General features: G+C 39.2%; 2 protein-coding genes across 2 annotated transcripts; one reads left to right on the plus strand and one right to left on the minus strand.

Moving 5' to 3' along the window:
• Positions 1-1,832: 1,832 nt before the first annotated feature.
• vstm4a (V-set and transmembrane domain containing 4a) lies at positions 1,833-25,931 on the plus strand. Its single transcript, XM_080036392.1, has 8 exons — positions 1,833-2,029; positions 4,685-5,131; positions 9,950-10,003; positions 10,415-10,525; positions 10,836-10,869; positions 19,381-19,526; positions 21,668-21,735; positions 24,750-25,931. Exons 1-8 carry the CDS (start codon positions 1,981-1,983, stop codon positions 24,906-24,908), a joined length of 1,068 nt encoding a protein of 355 aa, XP_079892518.1. The 5' UTR covers positions 1,833-1,980; the 3' UTR covers positions 24,909-25,931.
• Positions 11,868-14,153, minus strand: LOC307257490 (G-protein coupled receptor 4-like; the record flags this gene model as incomplete). Its single annotated transcript, XM_080036753.1, has 3 exons — positions 11,868-12,405; positions 12,487-12,698; positions 13,971-14,153. The coding sequence occupies 3 exons, from the start codon at positions 14,151-14,153 to the stop codon at positions 11,868-11,870; spliced, it is 933 nt and encodes a 310-aa protein (XP_079892879.1).
• Positions 25,932-26,840: the final 909 nt, after the last annotated feature.

The raw sequence follows: 26,840 nt of genomic DNA on the forward strand, positions 1-26,840 counted from the left end.
TATGTACAAAACAGCTACCTTTTCATAAAGTTGTCAAAGTTAGAAAATATTTAACCACCTTGTCAATGCGGCTGGTACATTGTCCACGAAATCCATACTTTTTAAGATGATCCAACATGCGACCAAAAGGGCTACATGTGTTTAGTAATTCCAATTCTTATATTCTGTAACAAGAATATATCTTTGAAAATGTTCAATTCTCTGACACACCTAAAGTTACATAGTGCACCTTTAAGCTTCATAAACAATGCAGTCACTACCACAGTCAAAACAACCTTATCAACCCACTAAATCCATACTTTATTTAAATTTTTCTAAGATTATCTTTTTGGGCATTTTTTGCTTTATTAGACATATTGGAGAGACAGAGATGAAATGGGGAAAAGAGGGTACAGGACATGCCCCCCAAATCCATACTTTTCCAGAGAATCCTACACTACATATGACCTAAAGGGTTAAATGTGTTTTGTAATTCCATTTGGCTTTGGCAGAGCTCTGAGCGCCAGCAGAAGTCCTGCCTCAGCAGTTTCACCGGCCCAATAAAGCAGCAGGGACAGTCTGACAACCACAGCCAGAGACAAGCCTGTGCCACTCTGTCCGGTAGCCCAGACAGGGAGAGGTCCCACACACACACACACGTACACACACACACACACACACACACACACACACACGTACACACACACACACACACACACACACACACACACACACACACACACACACACACACACACACACACACACACACACACACACACACACACACACACACACACACACACACACACACACACACACTAAGTGCATAAACATATGCAGGCAGGCAGGCAGGCACAACTATACCAAGAGCTCACATCCATGAACTTTAGCATTCAAAGGTTGAATCAGCGATTCTTGAGAACGCTTGTTGTCAAAATCACTTTTTCACAAAAAAACAAAAAAATCAGTGTTAAGACATAGCCTACCTACGCTCTGTAAACTGGTAGACAAAGGGTGTGTAAACAGGGGGGCCACCATAGCTATAAACATGCCAATTTACAGAGCCTAGGCACTGTATTCACACCAAATTATTTTTCAGCGCGCACCCAGGTAGCAGATCTGGAGGACGTATTCACTGATTTTGAGGAGAACATTGATTATGACAAAAAGCGTTCTCTTCACTGACTCGACCTTTATCCCAGAGACTTTGAGGGGAAACTAGAGTGATGGAAATGCATGTTCAGCCCTTTGTTGTACTGTATATATATGTGTCTTGAAATGACACAGTGCGACCGGCCGGCGCACACAACCACACAACCGAACCCACAAGACTGTTTGACCATCCAGCGCTTTAGAGTTCTGGAGTTCTAGAGTTTTGGGCCGCGGTCCAAGACTCCACACAGCAACACAGGAAATGACATTTCCTAAGTTTTAGCAGGACACACAGAAAGGGTGAGAGAGAGTGTGTGTGTGTGTGTGTGTGTGTGTGTGTGAGAGAGAGAGAGAGAGAGAAAGAGAGAGGGAGAGTGTGTGTGTGTGTGTGTGTGTGTGAGTGAGAGGGAGAGAGAGAGAAAGAGAGGGAGGGTGTGTGTGAGAGAGAGAAAGAGAGAGAGAGAGTGTGTGTGTGTGTGTGTGTGTGTGTGTGTGTGTGTGTGTGTGTGTGTGTGTGTGTGTGTGTGTGTGTGAGAGAGAGAGAGAGAGAGAGAGAGAGAGAGAGAGAGAGAGAGAGAGAGAGAGAGAGAGAGTTGGGGAGAGTTCTAGCACAGAGTGAGTGGGAGTTTCTAAGTGGGGCGAACAGAGCATTTACTGTTTCATATTACACAGAAAAGAAAAAGAGGAGAAAGAGGGGAAAATAGTTAATGGTGGCTAAGGGCTCCGGAGGGCTGAGGAGTTGGGCTACAGCATGTTTTCAATGTAGCTGCTGCTCTGTGGAGGGAGTGCTGTGCAGTTTGCAGTTTGCAGATTGTCTGGGTTTTTATGGATTCGCTGACTAAGGAAAATGTTCTTCTATATAGTGGTCCTTGTCCTGACTAAGGCTCTTGTCACAGGTAAGTTTGCCTTGTTTTATAACAGGAAATAATGGCAAGAAAGCAAGAAATATGTTTTTTGGAAGTATTGTGGTAGTAGTAACTCAATTTATCAACTAACAAAGACCAATGTGAAACCATACATTTTGGGTTAATTAACTTGAAAGTTCCTATACAGTATGTTTAAGTTGCTGTATTGGTCAACTAAGACAATGCAGATATACACAGAGTAGACTTACACACATGACTGGTATCAACTTTTATGACCTTGACTTGTTTTGAACAAATGTTTTAAACTTCCTGCAGTCTTCCTCATATGTTTTTAGTTTACTGTGGAACTCCTGTGTGTAAATGATGTCTCTGCAACAATGAAAAGTTGCAAGTGCTTTGTTCATTATAAGGCCTGCACTATGCGCAATATTGACTATACTGTATATAGAAAAAGTATTTCGCAAACTTGGCAACTAGTTGTGGAGAGAAAAGAGAAAAAATAAACTTAAATGTTATTCAATACAGACTAGTGATAACTTTTAGTACATTGACTTATTTCGTACCGCCAGTCTCCCTCATACATACATTTTGACTTTACAGTGGAACTATGGGGTGTACATGATGTATCTGCAACAATCCAGAGTTGCAAGTGCATTGATTATTATTAAGCCTACATTATGGGCAATATTAATATAGCTACTGTATATAGCAAAAGGTCTTATGCAAACTGGGAATGTTGTTTAAACTAGTGACAAACTAATTGTGAAGTTGGGCAAGTTTATTCCCTATGATCAGAAAAAAACTATTTGCATTTTAGAAACTGCCTTCAAAATTGTGCAAATTGTTTAAAATCAAACCAGTTGTACGGCTAAGCAAGTTTGTACAATTTCCGTTTAATAAAGTGCCATCAAAGTGAATCACAACTTATATTTCCTGCACTATAATCTTTTGTTTATGTTCAGTTTTGTGTTTGTCTCGAGTAACTGTTGCTGCTTTTGTTGACACATTCACTAGCATAGCACAGAGACTCCCCAACTAACCTCACACACGCACACACACACACACACGCACACACACAAACACACACAAAAGCCCAGATGGTCCCTGTTATAATGTCGTGTTTGTCTATGTCTGTTTCGTGGTGTACCGTCCGTGCTAAAGATAAATGTTTACCACCTGTAGATTATCTTTGTCTGTCTGATCTACACATGTTGTGTCCAGACATCATGTGTCTTCTTTTACACATACCTGACCCATCTGGCAGTAGAAAAACACACATATACCTCCAGGCACATAAAAAAAAATAGGACCCAAAAAAGTACGTTTCAGTTTTTTCTCCTTAACCCTCTCACGCTTACTGACACACTGAATTCTCCACCAGTGATGGAATGACATAAATAAGTAGATCCAGTGACAGTGTGGGCTACAGCACCGTAAATCTTTAGCAGCCACTGAAGGGTGTGTGTAGAAAAACTTGCTTTGTCTAAATGCTGCAATTATGTTTAATTGGCAGGAAATTAAACATCTTGCAAAAATGAACTCAGAGTTTTTTTTTTTGCACAAGGGGCACATTACCGACGCTAGTTAATTACTCAATTAAAAAGCAGGGCGTAGTGACATAGCTAGATCATATATACCATGTGAGTTTTCTTATGTTATGGCCCCTATGAGGACATTTTAAATGTTTATGAAACAGTGTAATTTTTCCTCTGATGATCGTAAATGACCTGTAACAGCAAACGAGACCATAGGCGAAAGCAGCGCAATTTCTATATAGTTTTTTATTAAAGTATCTATGAGGAACTTTCAATTGTTTATATTCAAGTGGCCCCTTAGGACAAAAGTAGTAGTGTTTTCATGACACTAGCGTTCAAGTGAGTGTTGGCTGCGCATGCATTTGTTTAGGAAGCGAGTGAAAGAGAGACGGCAGGATGCATGGCCATGAGGTAATGTATTTATATGTGACTATGTCAGATTAATAATGGTAATATGACCATGGTGAAGCAGAGTAAACTTTGATTTAGTAGCGTTCATAAACACAGGATGTTCCAGTCTGCCTGCTGTAAATCGCTAGAAAAGATCTTTAGGACAGCTGACGCTGGTGTCGTAAAAACACTACCGCTTTCGTCTTGAGGGGGTGCTAGAATCAACAAAAACTTTAAAAAGGAACACATGTTTCATAGTGAGTTTGTTTAGACAAAAGAGTGTTATTGTTAAAACAGGCGCCTTTCTGAGACATGTATTGCCATTGTTTAAGTAATGTTTTTGTTTTTTGTTTTCTTGCCGTACACCATTGCTTTGTTTTGTAATGATTTAATTTGAACTGTGTGCTCCATGCCATGTGCTATGGCCGTGAGCCTTAATAATAAATGAAATGAAATTAAATGAAATTAAATGAAATGTTTAAAATAATAATGAAAATGGAACTGACTGAAAACATACCACCTGCCTGAAACTGTATGAAACTGTTAAGGGGTAGGACTAGTTCCTTTTTTTACTTCCTCCTACCCCCTTTCGAGCATGTGGAAAGTGTGTCTGTTTTTTTTTTTGCTTTTTGTTTTTCTTTATTCATCTACTATTTTAGCTTTGTTTTTATTGCTTACATGTTCGAAATCAAGACAATCATTCAATCAATCAATCAAACAATCAATCAATCAATCAATCAATCAATCTTTTCGTCCACAGAGGTGGGCCTATGTCACGCCCTGAACGTGACGGTAACCCCTGGGCCTGTGGTCATGGTAACAGAGAGAGAAAACTCCACCCTGTCCTGCCTTGTGTCTCAACGGAAGAGGAGCGGCAGTGTGCTCATCCTACGCTGGTTCTACGCCCCTCTAACGGCCCCTACCACTACCACCAGACCTACCCCCCCTACAGCACTCGAACCTTCCCAGGCTCTGATAGTCAAAATGGGCATAAAAAAACTCAAGTTGTACGGGAACTACACGCGCCATTTTCCCCAGCCCAAGTTCCGCCTGTTCGAGGAAACGCAGGGAGAAGTGTTCCGCTTGTGGATACTCAACGTGACGGGCGCAGACCAGGGATTCTACACCTGCAAAGTTCAGGAGATTCGCAAACACAAAGACACGTGGAGAGCTTCGTCCAATGGAACAAGCACCACACAGCTGACAGGTAAGGCTAATATACACTAGACAGGTAGTTCTAATATACAGTAGTATACCATAGTAGAGTCTATGGGCCCTTCCCTGCATTGATCCTATACTTCCATTCACACTACAGACCTCCCTGCATATTCCCTGAAATGTTACTATGTGTTGAGCAGGGAAATGGCAGAATTGCCTTCTGTTTTTTTTTCAATAAATTACCTCTCCAGGAAAAATGCTGGCACATTTCTGGTAAAGGCTACATGTGTGAAAGGGGCTTTAAGTTGCTAGACAACACACTCTTACCACATTGTTGCATTTGTCTGTGGGAAGACTGAGTGAAGTTTGTAGTTCATCTTCTTCCAGTGTGAAGTCATTGGTAGTTTGCAAAGCTTAAAAAGTAGCTTCTGCAAATAAAGTCCTGCAGCATTTGGATGGTGTCTCCTGGTAAGAGCAAAGCCAAAAGAGAGTCAGGTGGTGAAATATGAAAGTATTGCTCTATTTCTAGCAGATTTGGGAGTCAGATTGAATTCTCTTTTTAACCTTTTGTAGATCAAATGGAAGACCATTTCTCAACGTCAATGTAACTTTAATTTAAAAGCTTATGAGTAAAGAAAAACAAATCTCTGTCATGATTATAAACAGCAAAACTATGCATTGTGTTTTGCCACCATCAGGCCTTTTGACAAGAAGTATATGGAAAATCTTTCACATTTCCAGATTTTTTATTATTATCATACATTTGCCCAACCCATGGTCGCTTACATGAGAGGATCATATTCAAAGGGGAATTATGGTGTTGTTATTACTCTGGAAATCTTTTCCATGGAATATTGCTTTCCAAGGAATTCCCTTTTACAACCGCACAGACTCAGCTGAGGCAAACGGTCCGTGTTATCTAGCAATGGAAACTCCAGAATAAAAGGAGGAGCTGACATTATTCTATTAAGAGACAAAGGGCAAACAGTATGTTTAGAATATGTTTAGGACGCTGGCTGTGCTATTTGCTGTGCAGTAATTCTGGAGAATGCTTTTTTATCAAAATCATTTTTTGTCAAAATCTGCTACCTGTCCGTACTGTGTGAGAATTGAAAACAATCCAATGTTAATACACAGCCTAGGCTCTGTAAACTGGTATGTAAACAAAAAGGCCCCCCGTCGCTTAGCAACATGCCCATTTACAGAGGCTAGGCTGTGTATTAACACTGGACTTTTTTTCACACACACAGCATGGACAGGTAGCAGATGGTGAGGAGATATTCACTGATTTTGACAAAAAGTGTTTTGAAAACAAGCGTTCTCCAGAATCGCTGACTGCACCTTTAAGAGAAGAAGGACAAATAGAAATGTGTAGAAAGAGTTTTCAACAGTAGCTGCTATTTGCTGTTAAGTTAAAGCCTATATGTGTCTTTAAAGTGTGACTGAAATCCTCTGGCATTTCCATGTGAAAACAATGAGCTCACACAGCCAGACCACACTCAACAATGTATCTGTGTGTGTGAGGGAGTGTTAAGGTAGAGTGTTGCTGAGTTGGCTACGTTCAAAACCTCTGAAATACATGATGTCAGCATTCTGGGTTTACTTAAATGCAAAAGCCTCAGGAGAAGTTTTACTGGAGCCTTCAGTTGCAATGGAACTTATTTAGACCGTGCCAATACGTACCTACAATAAACAAGATAATCAAATTAGGTTAAGGAGGCCCTTACAGGTGAAAAGGCATTTCCTGCATTTTTTTTATGAAGGAAATGTGTCATAAATCAGACAATTAACAACATAGGAACAAATCCTTCTGTGATGTCCTTCAGAATAGTGCTAAGAATGATTATGGAGATTTTAGTGCTTTAGAAGTTGAGATTTCTGGTTCGGAATATTGAAAAAATAATACATTTTGAGATAATGTCCATTAAAAATGGTTGTAGAGGAGAAATAAACAGACGCAAACAGACAAGGTTTAGTCAAATAAACACCTTAAACCTCAGATTTGACCACACACTCTCAACCCGCCACATGTGATCAGTGCACGTGGCCCCAGGTTAACAGGTTGGCTGATACAGTAGCTATTGAAATACACACTCTCCCCAGATGTTTCTGTTAAAGCCAGTGCCATGATCCCAACTGAGCCAAAATACATAATACAATAATACACTGCTCTCGTTTCATTGAAGGCTTGGGAAGCATCAGGTACAGATTTAAGGCTATCTACTTTTGCCTCAGTCCAGCTGTTAACACGAGACAAAAATATTAACCGTGGCAGCGTTAGAAACCTAATTCCAAGATGAGGCAATATCTCCCAGTGAGCACAAAGAAACAGAGATGTATCAAATTTTTTTTATTTATGTTTTTAGATGTGGTGTCCTATGAACTTATTATTGTTTTAAAGAATATTTGTTGGCATTTTCAAGCTTTATTAAATAGTACAGTACATAGTTGAAATGGTGAGACAGAGAGAGAGGGGGGATGACCTGCAGTAAAGGTCCATGGTCCGGATGAACTCGTGACCACTGCAACGAAGGCCTGAGCCAATATGGTACGTGCTCTATCCACTACGCCCGAGTTCTGCTTATTAAAGGGAAAATCTTTAAATTGCACTAAAATGGAAAGATACTATGTGACCTAATAGCAGTCAATGGATTAAGAAGTTGTCTTGTAGTCTGGCTTTGGAAAAACTTACCGACAGGGTAATGATGAGGATTCTTACGGGAGCTGAAGATTTGGAGGCCTGGCTGCAACGATGGATATTAGTGCTTCGCCTTCGAACAACAACACAGCTTTTGTTTTACCAGAGATTCTGTACTCCAGCTAAAAAAAGAGGAAAAAGAGACACATTGTATATGTAAGAGAAATATAGAATGACAGAATTATTATTAAATTACAATTTCTTTATTACTTTTTTTATGTTTGTAGTATATGTATATTTTCTATACACTTTGATTCACTATTTGTGCCCAGAAATAACCAATAGCTTAAACAAAACTATTAAGTTGAGATTTATAGATATGGGGGAGGACTTAAGCCATCTCCTTATATTGTGTAGCATATGTTTTGAGTAAGACTAGTCCAGTTATCACAGTGGGGTGTTGCCTTTGAGATCTGCAGACTAAAGGGGTTCCCTGGATTTACAGTCACAACTTCGCTCTTTGTTTACCGTCATAATGTCCGTCTCCGTATCCGTCTCTGGTTGGTGGTCGGCGCGAGTCTGAGATGCCTGAGGTGGTGTGGGTTCCTCACTGGGGACTTTGCCCTCAATCTAGGGCAGCAGGGCGTTGTCCCATGGCTCTATGTGACTGAAACTTATATGATTTTACTGGCATTAAAGTGGCTATGAGGAATTTTTCAGTTTGTGTTAATTCTAGCAGCCCCTTTTGGAGAAAAAGCGGAAGTGTTTTTTTTAACCACGCCAGCTGTATTCATGGATGAGCGCATACCCATGACAAAAAGAAATTAAGAAAAACTATATTTTGCACTGATGGTCTCGTTTGTATGTAATTTATGATCATCAGAGGTTAAATGAGACAAAAATATTTAAAAGTTCTTCGTAGCTACTTCCATAACGTGTCTTCTTTCATACTAGTATAAATCAAAGGTCAAAAATGTACATTTAGGTGTTTTTATTTGACTAAACCTTGTCTGTTTGCGTCTGTATATTTGTCCTATACAACCATCTTTAACGGACATCATCTTAGTCTTGTTTCTTGGACCGTTTACATATTTTAGAAAGAAATTATGTGCGAAAATATGTTATCAAACACAGGCAGCCATATCTTAAATTACACGTGATATATTATCTAAAGTGTGTCTTAATCTTATCACCGATTCATCTGATACAATCTTTCCATGTTTTGTCATAAACACAAAAGCCATTGTGTTGCTCGGTGACGTTAATTAGTCGTCCCTGGAAACCGGCTAAAAGTCAATTAGAGCTAATATCTTATCATGTCTTATTAATATGTTTATCAACCTGTGTTTAAAAGACATATTAAAAACTCATTATGAGGAGCTTAGTCTAAGTAATTTATGTACATAGCCTCTGTTGACTCTCCTCAACCTCTTGCTAAATACCCCTGACCTACACAATAGCCATCATTCACTGCCCCGTCAACGACAATAGCCTTATTCGTTCAATTTCTCACTAATACGATCGCAAAGAAAAGAGAATTTCAACATTAAACAATTGTGAAAGGGACCAATAAAATAAAAAAGAATTGGAGATGCAGGGAATCCCCCCCAAACACTGTCCAAGAATGGCAATAAAGCCAGGCCTGTGAGTGTGTGTGTGTGCGTGAGTGTGTGTGTGTGTGTGTGTAAGTGAGTGAGTGTGTGTGTTTTGGGTTTGGCTGATGCAGCAGTATAATCTCCCTTCAGGAAAAGCGGTTTTGATATTTCTGGATTTCTGGAAACCACTGAAGCGGTCGGCTGTGTTGTTGTGTAGGTCATTCCCCTTCAGACAACAGCACTTTACAAAGATACTTAGTGTTGGAAAAATTGTGTCATCAAACTCCCTTAATCCTTTGAAATCTTGGTTAGATATTCACTTTGCTTTCTTTTTTTTGGGGGGGGGGGGGGGGGGCGGGGGGTACTCATGGCACAGTGGTAGATAAAGAAAAAATTACAAATAATTATCTTTAATAAAACAGAAAAAACATTGTCATTGTACTTCAGGAATTTGTTTAAAATAATTTCTTGGAGATTTAATTTGATATTGTTTATACATTACCAATACACTTTGTCCTGGTGATCAGAACTACATGAACCAATCAGAAGCTGTCTTCCAAGGGACGAACATTAGATCAGAACGCAAACATTTAAGCCATGTTTTTGATGGAGTTTTTTTTTTTCTTTCTTCCAGTGCACCTAGCTCTTGATGACCGTTCCAGTGAAGGACTGTGGCGTTTATTTGCAGGTACAGTACGGCTTTCACCTTTTAGCTGTACTTCTGTATTATTTGACCAAGTCTCACTTTGATGATGCACATGATTAATTTTTTATCATTATAATAAAAATAAAAACTTTGTTTCATGCATTCTGTAAACGGCAATGTATATTGGGATGTATGTAAACTTATAGTGAATTCAGTTGCACATATTAAATATGTCGGCGGGGTCAGTGGGTGTCGGAGTAGTTGGGCTTGGGGAGAGCTTTTTAAGTGTGTGAATGTATTTTGTGTTTTTTTTTCTGTATAAATGTGTTAAGGACCGCCTCAGAAATGAGATGATTCATCTCAAGGTTTTAAATATATATATATTTTTTTATACTTCTAATATACTCTCAAACTCTTGATGCCACTGTTCTAAAGCCTTATGTCTGTGTGTAGATGTGTATCTGTGTGCTGTGCTGATCTGTTCACTGGGCCTGCTGTCTATCTTCCTCTTCACTCTGGTTCTGACCGGTCAATACTTCTACAGAACACACAGGCAACTCAAAGGTGAACCCAACATGTAACCCATACTAACTTCACATTTAATGACTTATAAATGACATATTATTTACTTACAAATGAACATTCTTATGAAGTGTTAACAAAAGTTTTATGTTTCATAGTAAATGCCCAACCAAGCATTACGGTTATTAAGCATTAACTAGCCATTAATAGCATTCACTAAGCATTAATTAACAGCTCATTGATGTAGCCTTATTGTAAAGTGTTATTGAACTTGATGTATAAGTGTTCCAATTCAAAACAATAACTGAACAACTTTGCAACATATACTTTCTTTCTGCTTCTTTCCCCACAGCCAGTTACCTCCTTGTCAAGTGTCCAGAAAGCAGGTAAGGATGTTGATTCAAACTACTGCTGAAATTAAAGGGATAGTTCAGTATTTTTGTAGTGGGGTTGTATAAGGTACTTATGCCTAGTTTGTTAGTCTCTTACCTTATGGAGATGAATGTCAGTTGGTTTAATTTTGTGAGTTTGAAATTCAATGAAAAAAGCCAAAGGTATATTTTCACATTATTGGTTGAAAACAGATCGTTAATATAAACTTACAATATAATACAAAATTACATATAACCTGATGTAGTATGCTATGTAGAATGTATATTGGCAAGCAAATAACATCAGTTCAAAACAAAACGCCTCAAAACTGACATGCCTTCCACAAAAACACCAAAATCAAACTTATATTAAAGAAAAACACACAAGAAATGATAACATTTTTTTATGTCTGACTGTAATTCAACATAAAATAAGAAATGAGCAAAACAAACACAGCTTTGGATAGAAATACATCAGATGTAACAAAAATAAAAAAATTAATTAAAATGGGCCATGAAGAGACAAAAATAGAACAAAAGTTATAAAGACTTTTAAAAAAAGGTGCTCCGAGAAACTTTCAGTTTTGGTTAAGTCTTGCGCCCCCTTTGGACAAAAGCGGTAGTGTTTTTACTAAGCCAGCTATAGTTAAAGGATGAGCGCACCCATGACAAAGGCATTAAGAAAAACTAGCAAACACAGCATTCTTTGCACTGACGGTCTCGTTTGCTGTTACAGATCATCAGAGGAAAAAAATTTATGTTTCAGAAATTTTTAAAAGTTCCTCGTAGCACCAAGATTTAAGAATACATACAAAAATAAAGATTTAGGTCAAACATCATATCAATGCTTTCTTATTTGGATATCAAATAGATGACAGTATCTGCCAGTCTGTTATTTGTTTTCTCTCTCTCTCTCTCTCTCTCTCTCTCTCTCTCTCTCTCTCTCTCTCTCTCTCTCTCTCTCTCTCTCTCTCTCTCTCTCTCTCTCTCTCTCTCTCTCTCTCTGACTGTATTTACATGTTGTCATTATTCAAATCTGTTGGCCTGTCATCATTGCTGTTCATTGTGCAACGACACAGACAGGCCAACAGCTTGTCTACGGCCCCTTTCCTCATGAAAATATACAGAACTAAATCTGCAAGGGGGCTCAACTTCAGGATCATAAAGGCCGGGTGGTAGATGGAGTTGTACATATCAGAAGATTTTTTGTGAACAGAAAGTAATAAAATGATGAAAGGCAAAAACAGCAGCGTATAAATGAGCAGCACCAGAACCAAAATCCCAACAATTCGACGTTTTTCATCAGAGGAGACAGAGATGGAAGCAGACAGGGCTTTGAGGGTCCCGCACAGGAAGAATATGAACAGTGGGAGGGGAAGGAGAAGGCAGGCAGCTACGAATGTATATGCGACGATGGATGATCCAACCCATGATAATAAGAAAGTGATTAAAGGGACAAGAGTAACGACCCAGACCAAGACACAGACCACCACAGAGATCTTGATAGTTCTTCTGAAGCGGTACCACAGTGGACAGGCGATCAGCAAATATCTGTAATACAAGACAGACACAGTTACATAATGAGACATTGATCAGACAGGAAAGCAGTTTAACACATAGACAGATAGCTACCTTTCCAGGGCGATGCACACCATGAAGCCAACACTGACCACAACACCATATAGGAGAATATAAAAGAAGATGGCGTAGGCGTATACCCGCGCATATTCACATGTCTTCTTAGGGTAACATAGTGCTTCAATAAGGATCATGCAGCAGAGCTGGAGGAGGTCCGAGATGAGAAGGTTGATGACGTAGATCGGAGCAACATTATCCTTTCGCACCTGCAGGAAAAACATTGGTCAAACATTTGCACAAAACTATTTTTAGTAAATCTGTCCCTAAGAGTTTACAGATTGTAGCAGCCCTCTGAGGCCACATAGACAGAGCCGTTCTTAAGGTGCGAACACACTAGGCACTTTACACGCGTAAGATTTACGTGCGTAACGCAGCTAAAATGTTGCTTGATCATTTTGTGTCAAAAATGGTTATACGCGCGTAACGTGCCTAGTCTCCCTCCCGATATTGTATTTCCCTTATCAACCATGGCTGCGATCAGAACCGACCCGACACAACAGCGTGCATGTCCGCACAAAAACAACAACAACACGGCCAACAACTGTGCCAAAAGACAAACTGAACAGCACAAATAGCCTAGCATTAAAACAGCATTGCATATTCACAGCAGCTACATAACAAACACAGTTACAGCAGCATCGGTGCAGGGCGGCACAACATAAAGGCAAGTAGCCAACATTACCCTACCTGGCTGTGACAGGGGACCGTGGCTGGCGTAGATCAACACCGGTGCTTCGTGTAGGCTACTTGTTGTGAAAGTCCCGCGGACAGTCGTCATGTTTGGGTTCATAATATGAGGCACTAGCCGCCCGCACACAACAGGGTGAGTTAACTAATGCTATACGGCGCTAACTTTGTTTATCGGCTAAAGCACAGCCGCACATATTCACTGAATTAACCAGGAAGTCCATACTCCTGGTTTACTTTCCCCACGTCTTCCCCGAGCGGCTTCATACAGCACCGGCCGCCCGCAATACATTTCCTCCTCGGTGTCTCTCATCAGCCTCTGTGTACAGTACACTGTTCTCCGACCCTGCCAATGTATGTGACGTCGGGGTCAAGCCCAACGCTGATTGGCCAACGCGGCTAATCGTCTCGCGTAGGAGCAACAAAAGTTAAATTTTTTGAACTCCTCGCGTAGCTGCGTAATATATACGCGCGTAATATATACGCGCGTAAAAATTTTGCTTTAGCGTGAGTGAAAATGTTGCTTTAGCGCGAGTGACGCATTTACGCGCCATGTACGCGCCATGCTACTTGTAAACCAATGGTTCCCTATGGAAAAACGGCCGATTTCATACGCGTCTGTACGCGTGTAAAGTGCCTAGTGTGTTCGCACCTTTAGAGCTGAATGTTTACATATAGGGCAAATTTGGAGTCACATTTTCCTAAAAAGTATACAGATAATAACAACTCTTTGTCCCATACAGACACATTATACAGACAGTAAATAAATAAATCTGTCATAATCTACATACCAGAGAATAAAGAGAGTAGATGGCCACCAGGATCAGAGGAAGGCCGATAGTGATGATTATGCATGTCGCCACATGCTTGATGAATTCAACTTTTGAATCATCATCATAGACGTTGGTGATGCTGCTGTAATTGAAGTAGGAGGTGACGTCATGGTAACTTTCGTTGGAGTTGAAATCATCCATTCTTCACTGTGAGACCTGTTGATGAGTTAAAATCAAGAAAGGCACAAATATTTTCAGTCGTAATCTTAATCAATAGTACTTAATTATTAGTTAATTGTAGTGCTTTACTTTCTTATTTCAAATCAACCTATATTTAGTTCTTGGAGGTACAATTGAGAACAAGCTGTCATTTTCAATATAGCCGAGATTACAGTAAATAAAATACACAGTTAAGACCACAATATACCAACAGTGCATGAAGTGCGAAATATCCATGACTGGGATAAAAACAGAGACATGCATGTCAATGAAGCACCCATAAAATAAAATTGAAAAAACAAGGAAATAAAAAAATATATATAAAAGTATGGAAATATCACTAAAAACAGTTACAGCTGAAAACAGGAATATTTAGCATCAAGGTTCTAGGTTGGTCGCTGCATTGAAAATGAACGCATATTTTCCTAGTTCAGAATGAACCTTTTATTTGTAGGATATGTGCACCTACAATCCAAACATGTCTGCTTGTTAAAGTGTGCATATTCAGGGTTTTTCCTGGCTCAGAATGGGCCTTTGGGGGGTCAGTACGCGACCAACTTTTTTCGTGACTATGTGCAACAGTAAAGGAAAACGGTTTGTGTATTTTAAGAGGGGTGTGGGGTTGGGAGAGGGGTGTTTCTGTCCAGCTAAAGAGCATTTCAGTCAGCCTGTCAATCACTGCGTAACCATGGAAATCACAATAAACAACCTGTAGATATGAAGTCAAAATACTAATAATGACTAGGCCTACCTATTTAATACTTTAATTGTTTCTAATTGATCTAAACCATTGCCCCTGTAAAGCACTTTGAGTGGCCTTGTGTTTGAATTGTGCTATATAAATAAACTTGCCTTGCCTACCTTTTGTTTCAAGTTTGCCTTTGTGTGCTTACATTGTCGCAATCAGTTGATACTACTTCTCAAACATAAAAACGACGTAACCTTAATCTTCTTTCTTGACATAACTTGCGACACCGCCAAAAGATTCACACCCCTAGTCATTTATCCTTTTTAAATAATCTCTATAATATACAGCTCTGGAAAAAATTTAGAGACCAGTCCAAATATTCAGTGTCTCTTGTTTTACTATTTATAGGTTTATGTTTGAGTAAAATAAACGCTTTGTTTTTGCTCTACAAACTACTGACAATATGTCTAACAAATTCCGAATGAAAAAATTGACATTAAAAGCATTTCCATTAAGTAATGTGACTGGTCTCTTAATTTTTTCCATAGCTGCATTATCACAATATTCACATTTGAAAGACCTCACCTTACTTGTGTTCCTATGTCTGCTGTGTTGTCCTCTGCATCCAAACAGTCTGCAGTGATGACAGTTAGTGAGTATATCATGCAATGGGTTCCTGGTCAAATATATTTGCTTATTCTATGGAAGTGAGAAAGGTCACCACCTGGATTTTATTAAGTAAATAGGCAAGAGCTCTCCATCAGTCAACAACTGCAGTCATTAATATGTTTCAGTTGGCAGCAAGTTATTAAAGCCTAACTGATGTAGTGGGTAGCATTGATGACTATGGCACCTGTGAAAAACACCTCTTAAACCCTATGGCAATCTAGGATACATATGCTTATCTCCTGAGGGTTTTCTGAAAACCAAAGCCCTAATCTCTAAGTCTCTGTAGCACAAAGAAACATGAATTAAAATACTTTTAAAAAAGGTAAGGTTCACAGGTTTTTATTTAAACAGATGAAAAAAATATATAAAAATAAATAAAAATAATATAAAATATAACAATTATTTTATTTTTTTAACATGCCACTCCTGTTCTCGATCCAAAGGATCATCCGGTACTACACCACAAACCTCTTCCTCCCTCTCAAACTCCTCTCCCAACTTTATGTCGCTGCCCTCGCTGTCAAACTCTTCCGCTGACTCAGCCATCTCGCCTCTTTTCAAAAAATGTCAACAAGAAACGCGCGTGTATGTCGGTTTGATTAACGTGATTTTCGGCCAACCAGACAGCATTTGGATGGTCACGTGGTTTTAAAAATTCAACAAGACCCGCCTCATGTGTATTTGAACCAACGCCTCATGTTTATTTGAACCAATGACAGATCATTCTATGCTGCACGCGCCATGAAAATTACAACAAAACAAAAATGCTCCGCCATGCAGCAGCCGGCGGGAGATACGATGTTGCATCGCGAAGCATTTGCCGGCAGGAGAGTCAGAGTTGCACAATGCAGTAACCGGTGGGAGATACAATGTGGCGTCGCGCAGCAGCCGTCATCAATGGGTTAAACAACCATGTCAGAAGACATAAGCTGTGGTTTGGGAATAGATGTAACTCCATTTCAGAGGGGTGAAATTATTAGCCTGGACAAAACAAAGAAACCTACTCAGGAGAAGATGAAACTACTAAAATCGTGTTAAGAACTGTCCAACACATTATTAAAACCTGGAGGGATAGTAGTGAACCGTCATCTTTGAGGAAGAAATGTGGTCGGAAAAAAAAAATCTTTAATTCCTTTTCCTATGAGAGCGCAAACGCTCAACCTTGCTGTGCTGCTACCTTGCCTTGCTAGTTAGCTTATTGGTGAACTTGAATCAACGTTAGCTAGCTAGCGCATAAAACATGTTTAATGACCATTTGTGACTTGATACTGTTTGAGCTTAGTAGCAAGCTAATTTAAGGCCATTGTAATGTGGATGTCTAATGCTAATATTCAACACATTACTGCATTTTAACACCACAAACACTGTTTAAAATCTGCTTTATTTACCTTTAAATTTCCTCTGCTCCTCTTCAATGGCCCCCATGACGGATTGAAATATCTCTGCAACCAAATCATCCGTGGAGTGATTGTGTCCAACTGTCCATTCCGCCTTTGCAGCCATGCTACAATATTTATGCTTCCGCAGTTTACCGACAGTTGGACTGTAGCTAGATCCTTTCAACAGAACATTAAGTTACGAATAACTAGGCTAATTTTAAAATAAAATTCAAATATAACCCCACATACACGATAAAAATAAAATAAGGATAGCCTATAAAGTGGCAAAAATATATAAAAAGGCTGATTTATTTCACACATAGCCCCTAGGCTTATAAACCTATCCCAAAACTCCAAACAGGATTGAGGGTTGAGTTTGAAATTCTAAAATTGGGTAAAAGGCTAATACAAAATATTACTATATATTCCACCATATATGCTTCAATGACAAATAGTGATAATATATTTTGTCATATTATAGCCAGATTCAGACCCCACATATTTCAATTAGGGCTGTCAAATTAACGCGTTAATTTCGATTAATTAATCACAGAAAAATTAACGCGATTAAAAAAATTAACGCAGATTAATCGCACTTCTATAATGCCCTTTGACCCGGTGCAAAGTGGTGCGAAGCTGCACCGAGCTGCACCTGAAGCAGACACAGCCCGCGCGGGTGAAAGGGAGAAAAGTAAAGAGAGAAGCAGGGGGCCGACGGTTTAATAAGCATGAAGGTAGGAAGACATCTTACTTTATTCTCCGCAGCCAGTGTCTGTGCATTATTGATTTAGTGGGTGCAACAATGTAGGCTAGGTTCAAAACAGTATCTCTCAATCTTTCTCCCCGTGTCTCAATTTTGTTTGCTAGCTGTCTCGTCGTCCGCGTAAACGTGTGTGTGTGTGTGTCTCTCAATATTTTTGCCTATGAGTACGACGATGGTGAATGAATCGGCATAAGCATCTGTGGCAGTGCAGCGCTGTCTGTTGTGGAGACAGAAGTTACGAGAGACGGAGAGAGAGAGAGTGAGAGAGAGAGAGCGAGAGAGAGAAACAAACTGTAGTAGGCTATACAGCTGTTTATAAACAGGTATAAAAGTGTCATAAAAGTATGCGATTAATTTAGATTAATTAATCACAGAGCCTGTAATTAATTAGATTAATTTTTTTAATCGCTTGACAGCCCTAATTTCAATATATGCCATGCAGACATTTTTGGATTCGCATTCTATACGTGTGTCAACATTAGATGTATCTGGAGACAGAATACTACATGAGTAAAATATGACTCGGCATCTGAATGATTTTTTGTTTCACTGTCCATTGCATTCAACTTAAATAATACTTAAACACATGTAAATTAGTTTAACGATGTTCTAACACACTTCACTAACACACTGCCATGGCCATTAACAAGGCACAAAACACAGCTGCACGTGGAAAACAGCCTAGCTTAAAGGCAGCAACACATAGGCTACATGTATTTTCAATGCTAAATGGCTAAACAGTTAACACTATCGCCTATTCAGTTCACGTCACATAGCCCTACACATTATATCCTGACTGGTTTTGAAGTTTCACACACATATCCCTGGCAATTTAACAAACAATTACTTATTTCATCAACAACAATGTAATGCTAAGCGGCTAAGGGCTAACCCAGTGCTAATTAGCTAACCTACAGCAGTTAACTCACCAGGATAATCGTCCGTTCACTTGGAAAGCAAGCACCCGTCTGGAGCTTTCCCCAGAAGATTTCTCCAGAACCACTAGCAGTTTTCGCTCCCACACAAGTGTCATTAATGACGTTTTTTTAACATTAGGTAGGCTGTCTTATCAATATCCTTATCTTAATCAACGAACTACTAGGAGTTGCGTGCGTGTCTTGTAGTTTCTCTGTGCTGCTGTGTCATCGGCTGGCAGTCTGCCGCATATACATAATAAATGTCTATGGTCTGCCGTGTATGCGCCCGCGATGCGTTTAGGGGGCATCGTAAACTACAGTATCTAGCGATTATCTCTGAAAATAATGCTTTTAAGACATTCCTGTAACTTTGGAACTACAGAAAATAACCTGGGTTACACATCCGTCCGTCCGTCCATCGATCCATCTATCTGGTTTATTTCGATTAATTCGCTTTTCTAATGTGTATTATGTATTTTAATATTGCCCCTGTAAAGCACTTTGGGTGGCCTTGTGTCTGAATTGTGCTATATAAATACACTTGCCTTTCTATCTATCTATCTATCTATCTATCTATCTATCTATCTATCTATCTATCTATCTATCTATCTATCTATCTATCTATCTATCTATCTATCTATCTATCTATCTATCTAGGCCTATCTATCTATCTATCTATCTATCTATCTATCTATCTATCTATCTATCTATCTATCTATCTATCTATCTATCTATCTATCTATCCATCCATCTAGTTTCAGCAGTAACATAAACCCTCCTCTGCTCCATACAGCTCTGGTGAGACAGTGACAAGCTCCAGCAGTTCATCCAGTTCATCTCCAAAGGCCCAGAGGAAAAACAGACGAATGAAGACGGACAGACGGACTATATCTCCTCCTATACTGCCACACGAGCCTCCACCACACATACCAGCCAAAGGTAAAGGGATGGCGTTTTTTTAACGTGTTTCCGGCATGTTTTTTTGACAAAATGTATCATAAATCAGACAACTAACAACATATGAACAAATCCTTCTGTAATAACCTTCGGAATAGTGCTGAGAATGATTGTGGAAAGTGTTGTTGATGTAAGTGCTTTAGAAGTTGAGATTTTTGGATCAGAGTATTGGGGAAAAAATAATAATGTTGAGATAAGGGCCGTTCAAGATGGTTGTATAGGAGGAATATACAGACGCAAGCAAGGTTTAGTCAAATAAACGCCTTAATGTACATTTATGGACCTTTTATTTAGCTACTCTCTATGAAAGAAAACCTATGGAAGCAACATAGCCAGCAATCTCAAAATTGACCAGTGCTTGAAAAACCTAATGTTGTTACTTGCAGTTTCTCACGTTAAAACAAAGCCAAGTCTATAACCCCCATCCCCCCTTTCACACTGCTTTTACAGCCCCAGAGAGGCAGAAGTATAAACACATCTCCTCTGACTGCTTTAAAAATGTCTTACGCAATAAACTTTACCGATTTGAAGCCACCGATATCAGATGTTTACACAGTGTAACCTTCCAGTCGACAGTGTCAACTCACAGCATGGTGGAGAAGCTGTGTGTGTGTGTGTGTGTGATTGTGTGTGAGAGAGAGAGTGTGAGTGAGAGTTTGTGTGTGTGAGTGTGTAAGTGAGTGTGTGTGTGTGTGTGTGTGTGTGTGTGTGTGTGTGTGTGTGTGTGTCTGTGTGTGTGAGAGAGAGAGAGAGAGAGAGAGTGAGTGAGAGAGTGTGTTTGTGTGTGAGTGTGTGTGTGTATGTGAGTGAGTGTGTGTGTGCGTGTGTGCGATAGTGTGTGAGGTTGAGTGAGTGTGTGTGAATGTGTGTGTGTGTGTGCGCGCGCCCGTGTGTGTGTCTCAAATTCCAAACACACTGGAGCCATTAACAGTCTTTGGGGCCTCAAGCTCAAAGAAAAGGAATTAGAGGGTAAAGACAGTAGATGAAGGTTTAGTCAGTAAGGACAAAAGTATAAAACAAGAGAGCAATGTTACTAGTGGAGCTTAGAGGACGTCTGCTTTCAGTCAAAATGAGGTTGGAGCCCATTGTCTGTCTGTCTGTCTGTCTGTCTGTCTGTCTGTCTGTCTGTCTGTCTGTCTGCCTGTCTGCCTGTCTGTCTGCCTGTCTGCCTGTCTGTCTTATGATCATAGCAAAGATGCATCGTTTGTGTTTTAATAACGTTTTACCGGGGGCGCCTTTAGCTCAGTTGGTAGGGCGTCCCCCTCCCGGGCCGGGCCCAGCAGCAGACCCGGGTTTGATTCCCACCCGCGGTCGTTCTCTGCATGTCACTCCCCTCTCTGCCCCATTTCACCTCTGTCTCTCTGCACTATCAATAAAGCATAAAAATGCCAAAAAATATCTTAAAAAAATATATATATATATGTTTTACCTATGAGTTATTGATCCCGCAAGTTTGAATCTGTCAATATGTTTCCAACTTCACCTCAGTCTGGACCTGTCGAGTTTACTGTCAACATTGTATTTAGTCTTAATTCTCGTCATTTTCAACTTATTTCTCAACTTACATTATAAAAAGAAACTTCGTCTTCTCATTTATTTTGCTTTATTTTGGCCCTAAAACTTTTCAGCAATTGTCCGAGGTAAAATCATACAGAGCTCGTTTTATTGCTAACTACACCTCCACTAGATTTAGTATAAAGTAGTTTTAAGGAAGGATTTTTGCAATTCAAACACACAGTGATATTTGAGCATTCATATATTCCTCTTTACAAATTAAGGTAAACGTTTGTAGTCAAAAAGAAAGTATAAAAACTTGACCTTGTGTTTTTTTAACAGGGGTATGCGCCAGACTATTTCTCCTCAAAGGCAAATTGTGTAAATTAAGGCTGTCTCTGTTGTTCAATAATAATTATTATAAAGAAGTTTTATAAAGGAATATCCAAATACCCAATACGTATTGGGATAATGTAAAGCGAACGGGTCACTCGCGAGAAATAGAGAATGACAAGGTGAAGCAGGAGTTGTTCAGCTTGAAGTAATAAACAGTGATATAGGTGCGTGTGTGTTTGTATTGAGTAAATGAAGGCTGTCTCTGTATGTCTCTGTATGTTTCTGTGTTTCAGTGCCTGTCGCTGCAAAGAGACCGCAGAAGCCCAGACGGTTAAAGTCTCATCTGAGGAGTTCTGCCGCAGTAAGTCTAATAATTCTCACCCAAACGTCTGTCCACTATTACTGTGAAATTGTTTAATACATTCAAACTTTAATTAAAAAGGTCTTCCGAGTTTGTGTAAATAATTGCAGCCCCTTTGGACAAAAGCAGTAGTGCTTTTACTACGCCAGCTGTTGTTCCTGGGTGAGCGTACCCATGACAAAGGCATTAATAAAAACAATATAAAAATAGCATTCTTTAGCACCGATGGTCTCGTTTGCTGTTACATGCAATGTATGATCATCAGAAGACAAATTAGACTGTTTCAGAAGTGTTTTTGAGGAACCTGGAACCAAACGTAAGACTAGAATATGTTAGTAAACCAAACTGTGGGCCCTGCTGCTGTAAACAACAACAACAGTGAAACAGTAACTTTTCAGGAAGCTTTCTAACTTCAAACAGTGTTCCAGGGATCACATTTTCCTGTGAGGAAAGTGTGTTTATTCAGTTATGAGAATATACCATAGAGAATGTTCACCTCTCTGACACACCCAAAGTTACACACTGCACCTTTTAAAGTATTGATTTTTAAAAGTAAGTGCACTGTAGGAGGCTAAATGCACTTAGTATATCTCTCTTAAAATGCAATCATTATGTTTGTAAACGTATATTAATTCCTATGCACGGAGTTGTTATGGAGACACACGCACACGCAAGAGGGAATTTTGCCTCATGATTGTCTACAGCAGTTTATTGCGCTCTCTTCATTCCGTTATGAGCTTGATAATTCTATTTGGCTTTATTGCTTCTCAAACACAATTATTTATTCAGATTGCCTCATTGGTTTTATATCTTCAATAAAAATGTCAAACAAGTGTATACAGTACAGGAGAAAACTACTACTACAAACTAAAGATCAGCTGGATTTTCTACTGATGTTATTATTTTGTTTTATTTAATAATGTTTTCATCTGGGTTTTGCTATTATAACAATTACATAATAGACTAAATTAAAAAAGTGTGTGTATCCAAATATCCAAATATTACATTATTTACAATGTACAGATATCCCAAAGATCACATGGGCTAATATAATCCATTATAATTTCTCATACCATTTGGCCCATTCCCACGACAGTCTTTATTAAAAGGTGGAGTCAGTGATTCTGGAGAACGCTTGTTGTCAAATCACTTTTTGTCAACATCAGTGAATATCTCCTCATGATCTGGGGTTACTATACAGCCTGGGCTCCGTAAACGGGCATGTTTCTAGCTACAGCAGGCCCCTTTGTTTTACATACCAGTTTACAGAGCCTAGGCTGTGTATTAACACCAGATTTTTTTCAGCACACACACAGTACGGACAGGTAGAGGATCATGAGGAGATATTCACTGATTTTAACAAAAAGTGATTTTGACAACAAGCGTTCTCCAGAATCACTAACTACACCTTTAAGCCTTCCGGAATAGCCTTCATATTTCAAGTTTACCTTTTGAAATGTCTGCAAATTTTTCTACAAACATTTTATATAGCAGCGATAACTGTCCCCTACACCAACAGCGTGTTTCATGGTAACATATTCAAGAATTGAGAGATGGCTGATCAAGTGAGTGAGTGGTTTTGAGATACAGTGATAAAATTCCTTATTTGTAAAACCTTTAAAAAAAGTGCCTTGAAGGAATTGGCTCATACTTTTATTGTAATTAAGTAAATAAAAAAACATTAGCCTTCAATTATTGAAAAGATCACTGATGCCATTCCCATGATGTTGTCACGAAATGAAGCCCTCGAGATGTGAGTGCATTCTTTTGTTTGTTTGTTTGCACGAACATACTGATCACATTAGCCCAACTATGAGGATCTGAGGAAGTTGGATAGGACAACCATTGTACCAAATGTTTTTTCTGAGTAAACTGACCCTGCGTTCCAATACCAAAACTTCCATACTATTTAGTATGCCAGAAAAATGTTTAGGACGTCCCAATACATGCACGTCAATTGTAGTATGCTGAAAATACATAAATGCCCCATTAACTCCAATAGCATTTTGGAGTATTCGTCTTTATTCTTGAAATTTCTTGACATAATGAAAAAAAAAAACCTTCCTTATCTGATTTTTTTTCTCTCCTGTCTGTGGCCCTAAAACTCTTCTGTACTTTAGTATGTAGTGTAGTAAAAAGAAAAAGTATGTGATTTGGAACGCAGGGTAAGTTTGTTTGCACGAACATATTGATTACATTAGTGGAACTATGAAGATCTGAGGAAGTTGGATAGGGCGACCATTGTACCAAATGTTTTAGAGAAAATCTGAATGTTCCAAGAGGTCTTACAATCGCTGTAAACAAATACTTCCAGCAGCTGTAAAGCACTGAGGGCATGTTTACCGTGATAAGTGGATGAGTACTAACGTGTGCTGAAAAATACACTCACTATATACACAGTGTTGGGGAAGCTACTTTTTTTAAGCATGGATTTGTAAACTACTCAATGACTTCACACTGGGAGAAGTTGGACTAGAGCAAAGCTAGAGGGAGGAATCTAGTTTGGTTAACTGAAGATACTTAGAAAAAGTTGTTCACACCACTTGAAACAAATTATCAAATTGACAATGGACATGTGATATGAAATGTTAACAAAATATTATGCCAAAAAGTCACATGGCAGCAAATAATGCTACTGAGTTGATTGCAGAAACTAAAATGTGCCATTTTTTTCTTCACAAGTTATACATAAACCAAAAAATAAAATGTATTAATAAATAACAAATGAAAACAGAAAAACTTTGAAAACAATAACCAAATCTTTTCACAGGTGCCTTGAGATCTAAAACAGTCTGATCTGGACTTTTCACAAGGACTAAATTACAAGGAATGTCACATTTTTGTTTTAAACAAATCTGGAATTTCTTTTATCTAGAGCTCGTCAATCGGGTTTCAATTAGAGAAGCAATGGTCGAATTAAAATAATTCCTTTCCCTGTATTGCCCAGATATGTTTTTCCGTGGGCTCCATTCCTTTACATCTATCTAATCTATTCCCTCCCTGCCTCCTTCCAGGCTCGAGTAACACAAGAGGAAAGTTTGACGTACGCTGAGCTGGAGTTGGTGCGACCGCGACCGGAGCCTCCGGCCGCCTGCGACCCGATAACTGACCCGACCGCCACGGACACAGACACCGTGTACGCACAGATTCTCTTCCAGGAAAGACAGTTTTAAAACACACACACACACACACACACACACACACACACACACACACACACACACACACACACACACACACACACACACACACACACACACACACACACACACACACACACACACACACACACACACACACACACACACACACACACACACACACACACACACACACACACACACACACACACACACACACACACACACACACACACACGGATGTCATGATTACCTCCTGGTGAGGGCAAGGATGGGGCTCTCTGAGTGGCATTCAATGGACTATATTTATGAACTGTATGTGTAGCATTTAAAGCTATAGTGCGTAATTTCTGTCGCCCCCTGATGAATTCTGAAGTAATAACAACAACACAGTCGGTGCATCTACATGAAGTAAGCCTTTCGGTGATGGCACATGGATTTTATACCTTCTGCTGTATGTCCAGGTTTTTTCTTAGCAGTATAATCAACAACTGAAACATTTATTGGGCTCTTCTTGGGGATTTTTCTGAGCTCCTGCACCAGTGTTGGGGGGGTGACACCAGTTTTTAAACGCTGCCATACTGAGAAATACAGGGAGAGTTTTGTGGAGCTGATAATAGGCTTAATCAACTTTGTGTCAACTCGTTTGGCGACGGCTTGAAAGTAACCATCCGACATTCATTTACAAGAAAAAGTTACACACTATAGCTTTAAAATGTATTAGTTTTTGGCTGTAAAAATCACTATTGTAAATGAGTGTTTTGTGTTGTTCCTCGGCGCGGCTCCAATCCAGCAGCATTTGGAGCTTATAATTCTTTTGTTTTGTTTTGTTGGCATCGCCGGCCTGCGAGCCAGATGTTTATAAGAATGCTTTTTAACTGTTAACTATTTTCTGTATATATATATAATAAAAAAAAAACTCAGGAGAATGTGTGGAAAGAAACCGTCTTACTGCATTGTCTAAAGGCATTGGGTAATGCTTTTCAAATGTATTTATAATCACAGTATTAATAAACCAAATGAATAAATATGATGCCTTTGGTGGTTTGACATTTATAGAGCATAGCATACAGTCTTTGATTCATTTTAATATCGTTTGAAATCATGTCTTTGAAGTGGATTGAACATTTGAAGTCACATTTGTCAATAATTTATCTGTGTTTGCTCACAAAAGACAAAAAAACACGATATTACAAACAGCTGCATTGTGTTCCGTGACACACACACACACACACCGACATACACCGACACACACACACACACACACACACACACACACACACACACACACACACACACACACACACACACACACACACAGTCTGAGTTAGAACAGGCCGTTGAACACAAACATATACAAACACATTATCCCTGACCTACTTAGAACCCATCTACTGTTAAAGCTATAGTTGGGAATTTTGGAGAAAAATAGCTGTTATTTGTTCTCTATCTGAGCGCTATAATAAGCTGTGGTTTTCCCAGGGTTATGTGCCTGTGTATTTCTTCACTTCCCCAACTCTTGTCATCATTACAAGGTTGCTAGGGAACCAGCAGAAACAACCAAGACATTTTACCCACAACTAGAGCTTCAGGGCATTTTCATCACGTGAAAAGTTCAAGATTTTCAACTTCATGCGATGAGGAAATAGACGCGTTGGACACATTTTAAGCATAAAAAAGATTAATCGCGCATAAACAAATGATTTCCTACGTAAACATTCTTATTTCAGTATCATAGTACTTATACGTGATTCTTGTTGTTCTGAGTTTGCACCTTCATTGGTTGAATGCATTTAAAGGTGCAGTGTGTAATATGACATCATCAAGAAAGTTCTACAAAGTTCTAGAATGCAACACTCCCTGGGTAACCCCAACCCTTTAGAATAATAACAGAAGCTACAGTGGCCTTCAAGGACAAGAACAATTAAAATTTTTAAACAATGCACCTGATGACATTCCAACTAT

Source organism: Ammodytes marinus (assembly GCF_949987685.1).
Source record: "Ammodytes marinus genome assembly, chromosome: 11".
Taxonomy (NCBI): domain Eukaryota; kingdom Metazoa; phylum Chordata; class Actinopteri; order Uranoscopiformes; family Ammodytidae; genus Ammodytes; species Ammodytes marinus.